Source organism: Ochotona curzoniae, unplaced genomic scaffold (genome assembly GCF_017591425.1).
Source record: "Ochotona curzoniae isolate NIBS_2020 unplaced genomic scaffold, NIBS_Ocur_1.0 contig_1, whole genome shotgun sequence".
Taxonomy (NCBI): Eukaryota; Metazoa; Chordata; class Mammalia; order Lagomorpha; family Ochotonidae; genus Ochotona; species Ochotona curzoniae.
This window is the reverse complement of record NW_024464918.1, coordinates 26,435,998-26,444,247: the sequence shown is the minus strand read 5'-3', so window position 1 is coordinate 26,444,247 and position 8,250 is coordinate 26,435,998. Positions and strand designations below refer to the sequence as shown.

At 55.4% G+C, this 8,250-nt stretch overlaps 1 protein-coding gene across 2 annotated transcripts; it reads left to right on the top strand.

Annotated features, from left to right (window-relative positions):
• The first annotated feature begins 1,111 nt into the window (after positions 1 to 1,111).
• Positions 1,112 to 5,003, top strand: TMED9 (transmembrane p24 trafficking protein 9). 2 transcript variants are annotated; one of them, XM_041001681.1, is made up of 5 exons: positions 1,112 to 1,335; positions 1,472 to 1,572; positions 2,045 to 2,170; positions 3,334 to 3,480; positions 4,195 to 5,003. In XM_041001681.1, exons 1-5 carry the CDS (start codon positions 1,152 to 1,154, stop codon positions 4,342 to 4,344), a joined length of 708 nt encoding a protein of 235 aa, XP_040857615.1. In that variant the 5' UTR covers positions 1,112 to 1,151; the 3' UTR covers positions 4,345 to 5,003. The 2 variants fall into 2 exon arrangements, with proteins under 2 accessions (XP_040857615.1, XP_040857698.1); XM_041001764.1 differs by lacking the exon at positions 3,334 to 3,480 and having other exon boundaries at positions 1,125 to 1,335.
• The last annotated feature ends 3,247 nt before the right edge of the window (positions 5,004 to 8,250 follow it).

Sequence of the window (8,250 nt, the reverse complement as noted above, 5' to 3'; positions counted from 1 at the left end):
GAAGGCTTAAGGCTTCCGCGTGTCCTGCGGCGGAGCCCTTAGTGTGGACACCAAGAGGCTACTTTGTATCCACACGTAAGTACCTTTGGACAGTTCCTCCCCAAACCTGCAGCTGCGACTTTGCAGCCAGGTCTGCAGGTCTGGGCGCCTTCAGCGTGGCTGGTGATTGCGTCACTCCCTGAACCTAACCGAAATCGCCAAGAATCCATGTGGGAGAATTTGGGGTGTTCCCCCAAGTTTTGGGGTCTTGAAGTGCAAACGAGTGCAGGAAACGCTTCTGGGCTGCTCAAAGGGGAAGAGGCGCTACAACTTACTCTCCGAGGCTCACTTTTCAGGAAACCTTATCCTTCAGTATGTTGCTCGAGAAGCCTTGGGCGCCATGTTTTTGAGCAGACAACCTACAAGGAAGAAGGGCCCTCCGCCCTCGGCTTTTCACATCCCCTGCTACATAAGCTCCAGAAAACTGTCCCAGTTCTTTCCAGGGCTTACCGCTGCTTCCATCCCATCCCCTCCCCGCGAGAACAGGCTCTCTTATCAGCTGAGTCACAAGCCACGGGCACGGCTCTCCAGCACACACACACCTGGCTGTGTCCCCAGGTCCCCAACAGAACCCTCCCAGCCACGTGTGGGCCCCCATCATGTCCCGCCAGGGAGCCGTCGCAGCGGGATCCAGCACGGGGCCCACGCGGGCGTGTGACGGGACGCCCGCGGCCACGGAGCCAGGCGTGGGGACAGAAACAACGGGCAAGGGAGACCTTTCTGAAAAAGCTGTTTTGAATTTGGCAGGTAATAAGTTCGTGCACTCTTTTGTCGCAACTTAAAACAAAAACAACCCAGCACACGCAGCGCTGGAAAAAGCTCCAGGACCTCAGCTCTGAATGCTGCTTGTGCCCACAGTTCGCTCTGCACCCTCAAAAGCAACCCCTGACCTGCGCCAGGCGCCAGCAGCCAATGGCCGGGCTGGCTTCGCGGCGGCCGTCCCAATTGGAGCAGAAGCCGAGCTCCAATCAGGTAACGCCACGCCGAGCCGCGGAGCATCTCGGAACTTGTAGTCCTCCCGGCCGAACTCACGCTCCCAGCAGACACAGCGGTGGCACCGGCAGGGCTACGTGGCTGGGCCTGCTGCGCCTGCGCAGGCAGGTGAGGGCAAGATGGCTGCCGAGCGGAGTGTGCCCGTCGTCGCAGCCCGACCCGGAACCAGGCTGGGCTGGGTGATGCGAACCCTCCTGCTGCTGTTGTGGCTGGCGGCCCGCGGTAGCACGCTCTACTTCCACATCGGGGAGACAGAAAAGAAGTGTTTTATTGAGGAGATTCCGGACGAAACCATGGTCATAGGTGCGGGAGAGTCGGGGGACGAGACCGGGGCCGTGGTGCGGGACGGCGGGTCCTGGGACCGGGCAGAGCCAGCCTGGCGGTGCCCCGCAGGCCGCTTGGCGCCTCTCTGACTTGTGCTCGCCCCACTGCCCTCCAGGAAACTACCGGACGCAGCTGTATGACAAGCAGCGGGAGGAGTACCAGCCGGCCACCCCCGGGCTGGGCATGTTCGTGGAGGTGAAGGACCCTGAAGACAAGGTGAGCCCCGTTCCCCGCCGAGCCTTCCTCGCTGGCCAGGCGGGACGGGCGGCTGTGCCCGCTGCAGGGCTAGCTGCCGCTGCCCGCGCCCTGTCGTGCGGCCCCTAGGCCCTGATCCTCAGGTTGACCCCTCTTTCAGGTTTGGTGGGTGGAGGAGGGTTTTGCCCATTCTAAAAAGAATACCACAGCAATAATAAGATGAAACCCAAAACCCTTCAGCTGTCACTTCTCAGTTAATAAAATGTCACATCAGCTATGAATGCATGAAAACCGTTTCCAGGAGCGGCCCCTGCCTGCTGCGAGTGATCCCAGGTGGGCGCTTGGCTTGCCACGGGGCAGCCTCAGTGCTCAGGCGGGCGCTTGGCTTGCCGTGCCCTGGAGCAGCCTCAGCACTTCCGTGTTGCAGGGTCCGGCACCGGGCCCCTTCAGCCATCCCTGCAGTAATACTGACTCAGCCTCAACCTCCTTCCAGGTCATCCTGGCTCGGCAGTATGGCTCTGAAGGCAGGTTCACTTTCACCTCCCATACCCCTGGTGAGCACCAGATCTGCCTGCACTCCAATTCCACCAAGTTCTCCCTCTTTGCCGGAGGCATGCTGGTAAGTGGCCCGCTCTGCCCTGCCTGGGTGCTGGCTGGCACCGTGGCAGTTGTCTTCCCTTTGGTGGGAGGTGTGTCTTCCTAAAGTCTGATTTGCATTTTCTCAATGACAAGGTGGCGTTCAGCGTCTTTTTCATGCGCTCCTTGGCTGTTTGCCAGGCTTTCTTGGGGGAAATGGCTGTTGCAATCGTTTGCATGGTTTTTTTTGTGTGTGTGTGTTTTTTTAAGATTTATTTATTTTTATTGGAAAGGCAGAAAAGGCAATATATAGAGAAAGGTCTTCCATGCATTGGATTATTCCTCAAGTGGCTGCAGTGGCTGAAGATGAGCTGATCTGAAGCCAGGAGCCAGGAACCTCCTCTGGGTCTCCCATGCAGGTGCAGGATCCCAAGGCTTTGGGCCGTCCTCTGCTGCCTTCTCAGGTCACAGGCAGGGAGCAAGAGGGAAGTGGAGCAGCCAGGACACGAACTGGCGCTCATATGGGATTGCAGCATGTGCAAGGCGAGGACTCTAGCCACTAGGCTAGTGCACTGGGCCACATTCGCCTATTTTTACAGTGAATTTTTGGTTTCTTGCTGTCAAGGAGATTTGGGACTGCTCTGCATCCTGAGGCTCCAGGGCGTTCCAAACACAACAGGCAGTCCTGAACACTGTAGGTTGTTTCCTGTAGATGCACGCCCGTAATGCACTAATGTTGAGGTGAGCAGTAACTAATAATAAATAGAACAATTATAGCAGTAGTTCAAATAAAAGGTAGGTAACTATAGTCTCACTTTCAACACGGTTGACGTTATACCCAGTGCCAGTGTGTGAGTGGAGTGAGGAGGATGGCTTGGCGTGGGTGTTGGGACGTAGCCTGGGACTGTGATGCGATGTGTTGGGATCTTCATGCAGGGAGGGCGCCCACAGACCTAGCTGCCTGAAAGTGTACAAGGTGAGACCACAGACGCAAGGTGACTGCTGGGCGTCGGGCTTTGTGTCTCCCAAGAACATGGGGTTTGGGGTAGGCAGCCGGGGCTCAGAGCAGCTGCGTGTCGGCCATGCAGTGGCCCAGTGCCTCGTGGGGCTGCACCTGGAGGAGGCTGAATGGGCACAGGAAGGCGCAGTCTCTGGCAGGAACATGGCCCAGGGTTGCCTGTCGCTCATCTCCGCATCTGTCCCCAGAGAGTTCACCTGGACATCCAGGTGGGCGAACACGCCAACGACTACGCAGAAATAGCCGCCAAGGACAAGCTGAGCGAGCTGCAGCTCCGCGTGCGGCAGCTGGTAGAGCAAGTGGAGCAGATCCAGAAGGAGCAGAACTACCAGCGGGTGAGTGAGTGGGCCCAAGGCAGCCCACCGGCTCAGCTGCGAGTCTCCCATGCAGGGGTAGGGTCATCAGGAGACACGCCGGGTCCTTGTCCACACCGGACTGCAGGTCTACAAGGTGCGGGCAGTGTGACTGGCTCCCCCTACGCACGGAGACCTTGAGCTATCCTTGTGCAAAGTCAGTTACACACAAATGACAAACGGGATCGATTGCTCTGGCTCCGGGTACTTCCAGACCAGATGCCATGAGCGAATCTGTTACCAGGACAGGAGGGGCAGTGACCATCTCAGCAGTCGGCTGAAGGCCCCTTTGCAGAAAGGCCAGCCCCAGGATTGCAGAGCTGGGCTTTTCAAGGGGAACTGGAGCCTCAGGTTACTTTATGTGACTGCTTCTGGGTTTTAAATTTTGGCAAAACACCATGTGACCCAGACCACACGGAAAGTCCAGATCCGGCCTCCAGGTGGCCAGTTTGCAAGCTGTGCCCACAGTGCCCGAGGCCTGTGCAGAGGGTTCGATGCAGGCATTCCAGGGCAGAACTGTTTTGACCCAAGGAAACAGACCTGGGGGAAATGGGCAGGTGGCCTGAGGTTTGCTACAAAAGAAGACATTTGCTACAAAAAATAATCTTGGTGGGTAGTTGGTTGTAAACTAGGCAGAACTGGCCGCTCCTGGGGTAACCTCACAGGCTGACTCAGACTGACCTTCCTGTTCCACAGTGGCGGGAGGAGCGCTTCCGGCAGACCAGTGAGAGCACCAACCAGCGGGTGCTGTGGTGGTCCATCCTGCAGACCCTCATCCTCGTGGCCGTCGGCGTCTGGCAGATGCGGCACCTCAAGAGCTTCTTTGAAGCCAAGAAGCTGGTGTAGCCGTCTCGGGCCTCCCAGGCTGGGAGAAAAGACCTCCTGGAACTGATTTCCTCTCAGGCAGGGGGACTGGTTCCCAGCCATCGGTGTCTCAGAGGGGAGAGGGGCTGCGGGCACCTCCAGGCACACGCCGAGGGCTTGGCTGGCGAATGCCCAGCAGATGGTGGGGCAGGGGTCTGCCCCTCCCCAGGCCTCAGGGCCTTTTGCAGTAATCACCGGGGGCTGAAGTCGCCCCATCAGACTCGCAGTGTTACTAATCAGGGATGTGAGGTTGCTCTTAGGGGCGGATGCGGGCGGGAATGGGTGGGCACGTCAGCCTTCCTTTGCTATCTTGGGGGTCTGAGTGGGGTGGGGTGTGGCTGTGGTTTTTCTGTTACCCAGGCGTCTTGCTGGTCCCTTGCCTCTAGGCCCAGCCTGTTGATCCAGGGGATGTCTACGGGTTAAGGGCATGGGGGCAGAGGAGCTTCTAGGGTGGGATAGTGGCACTGATGGTGACGCTGGCTTCTGTGGGTGGCTGTCCTTCCTAGGGTTTGAGGAACCCGAGTCAGGCCAGACAGAGGCCATGGTGCTTGCCAGAGACAGGGGTCTGCAGAGTTACTGATTACATTTTCAACAAGTCTAGGTTTGTTATATTGGTTTCCCAATTAAAAACATTGACTTCTTGTCCTGTGTAAGGTTACTGTCTGTGTGCAGAATTCCACTGGGCGTTTCGGAGAATGGCAGTGCTTCACTGGGTGAGGCATTTTGTATTCTTCCACCTTCTGCAGCAGACCAGCCAGCAAGTCGGTTGCTGGGTTGGGCGCAGCTCCACACCATGGCCCCGAGCCAGCGCCCCTTGGGAAGTGTCCTCTCTCCAGGCTGGTGGGCAGTGTGTTGGTTTCTGCAAGCAAGGCCCTGAGCAGTCGAGTGCTGTGCAAGTAGGAGCCCCTGTCCTGGTGGGCTTGCGCTTGGCGGCAGCTTAATCAGTTGCCAGTTCAGCAAGAACTGTGGAGAGGAAGGATTTTTTTTTTTAAAGATTTGTTTTTATTTCAAAGGCTTACAGGGACAGAGGGGAAGGGAGACATCTGCCGGCTGTTGGTTCACTCCTGAGATGGCCAAAATGACCAGAGCTGGACCAGGCTGAAGCCAGGAGCCTCTGGGACTTCCTGTGGGTGCAGAGGCCCAGGCACCTGGCCATCTGCTGCTGCTTGCCTAGATGTATCAGCAGAGAGCTGGGCTGGAAGTGGAGCAGCCAGAGGTGAACTGGCACCCATGAGGGACTGTAGCACTGCAGGAAGTGATGTCATGTGCTGTGTCACAAAGCTTGCCTCAGGAGGAAGGGTTTTGATCAAAGAAACAGGACAGGGGTGCACAGCTAGTGTGGAGGTGGGTGCAAATTGTGATCCGGTGTTGGGGGGTGGCTGGCTTTGAGAAGGGTGCACATTGAGCTGCAAGGAAGAGGTTGGCATTATGGAGCTGTCAAAGGTTTGGAGTAGAAGGACCACCTGAAGATGACTCAGAAGAGGTTTTGTTTGTTTGTTTATTACCCTGCATTCCCCCAGATGGCTGAACAGCCAGGGCCGGGCCGGGCTGAAGCCAGGAACCAGATCTCCTTCACGGGCATGGGGGCCCAAGAAGCTGGGTCATCCTGTGCTGCTTTCCCGGGCCTTTAGCAGGGAGCTGGGTTAGAAGTGGAGCAGCCAGGACAAACGGGCCCAAATGGGCTGCTGCATTCTAGATAATGGTTTTATTTGCGACACCATAATGCATTGCCAGAAAAGGGATAGTTTTCTGACATTGTGCACTAATAAGATAGGCTTCAATCTAATGAAAACCAGTATTCATAAGATTAGTGCTTGCAGATTTGCTTGGTTTTTACCAAAGCTCTTTATCAGCACGTGGTCCCGTGTCTAGGCTTCTCAGCACTGACTTTCTTGGGCTTGTGATTGGATGATTCCTTGACTATCTGGCAGAGCCCAGGTCAGGGATTTGAGTAACATCCTTGCCCATCAGTTGGTGGGTGCAGTGAATGAAGCTTCCACCTGTGGCACTGTAATCCCACAGGATCTGAATGCATTTGAGTCTTGGCTGATACGATTTTTTTCCTTTTTGTAAAAGAGATTTATTGGGCCCGGCGGGATAGCACAGCAGTTAAAATCCTCGCCTTGAATGTGCTGGGATCACATATGGGCGCCAGTTCTAATCCTAGCGACCTCGCTTCCCATTCAGCTCCCTTGAGACCCTGCACCTGCATGGGAGACCAGGAAGAGGCTCTGGGCTCCTGGCTTCAAATTGGCTCAGCTCCAGCCATGGTAGCCGCTTGGGGAGGAAACCATCAGATGGAAGATCTTCCTCTCTGTCTGTCCTCTCTGTATATCCACCTTTCCAATAAAAATAAATAAACCTTTAAAAAAGAGAGGTTTATTTATGGTCCCAGCATGATGGCTCAATGGCTAAATTCTTACCTTGCAAGTGCTGGGATCCCATATGAGTGCCACTTTGTATCCCAGCTGTTCCACTTCCCATCCAGCTCCCTGCTTGTGGCCTGGGAAAGTAGTAGAGGACAACCCAAAGACTTGGGACACTGCACCTGTGTGGAAGACCTGGAAGAGTCTCCTGGCTTTGGATTGGCTCAACTCTGGCTGTTGCGGCCAGGAGTAGACCAGCAGACGGAAGATCTTTCTTTCCTTCCTCTATAAAGTCTCTTTCCAGTAAAAATAAATAAATCTTAACAACAACCACAAAAATTACTTACTTGAGAGAGATAGCTTCCATCCTTTTTTCACTTCCCAAATGACCACACCAACAGGGGCTGGGTCAGGCCAAAGGCAGGAGCCAAGAGCTTCATCTGGGTCTCCCACATGGGTGCAGGGGCCCCAAGAACTTGGGCTCTGTTCCATTATTCTCCCAGGCACATTAGCAGGGAGCTGGGTAGGAAGTGGAGCAGTCAGGACTCAAAGCATCGCCCATGTGGGATGCCAGTGCTTGAAATCCATTGCGCTGGCCCTGCTCCTGGCTTCTGGTGGGCTCAGCTCTGGCCACTGTGGCCCTTTGGGGAGTGGGCCAGTGGATGAAGGATCTCCTTCTCTCACGACCTTTCAAATAAAGTCAGTCCTTAGAAAAGAAGTGCTGCCTGGTGTTTCTGGTTTTTCCCCGGTGGTCAGGCTGGCCTGGAGCCAGGACGTGGGAACTCAGTCCAGGTCTCTTGTGTAGGTGACAGGGACTCCACTCATTGAGCTGCCAGTGTGGGATCGGGCACCCTGGTGTGGGACACAGCCATCCTCACTGCCAGGCCAAGCACCTGTCCCAGGTCATCAACAGGAAGGGGGATGGCAGAAGGCAGTGTGCTTCAGGCCTGAAGAGGTAAAAGGGCTGCTGGGAGCGATTAACTTCCCACCCATAGCAAAGTTCTCAGTGCAGCAGAGCACACAAACATTATAGATGTGTGGGCAGGAGAGGGGAGTGTGCAGCCAGACTACCTGGCTTGCCCGTCCATGCTTCAGTTCCTTTACCTTCAAAGCAGAATCCATGCTCGTGTAAGTGAAATGGGTTGGTTGTTGTGGAACAGCCAGTTAAACTGCTGCCTGCACAACACCAGTTTCAGTTCCAGCTGCTCTGCTTCTGATCCAGCTTCCTGCTAACGTACCTGGAAAGCAGAGGATGGCTCACACGCTTGGGTCCCCCGCCACACACTGAGAGGATTGGCTCTTTCCTGGCCAATTCCTGTGTGGGGTGATCATTTGGGGAGTGAGCCAGCAGATGGAAGACATTATCTTTTCATCAATCTGCCTTTTTAAAAAAGATTTTTTTAAAAAAAGATTTATTTATTTATTGGCAAGTCAGATATACAGAGAGCAGGAGAGACAGAAAGATCTTCTGTCCAATGAGTCACTCCCCAAGTGAGCGCAATGGCCGATGCTGTGCCGATCC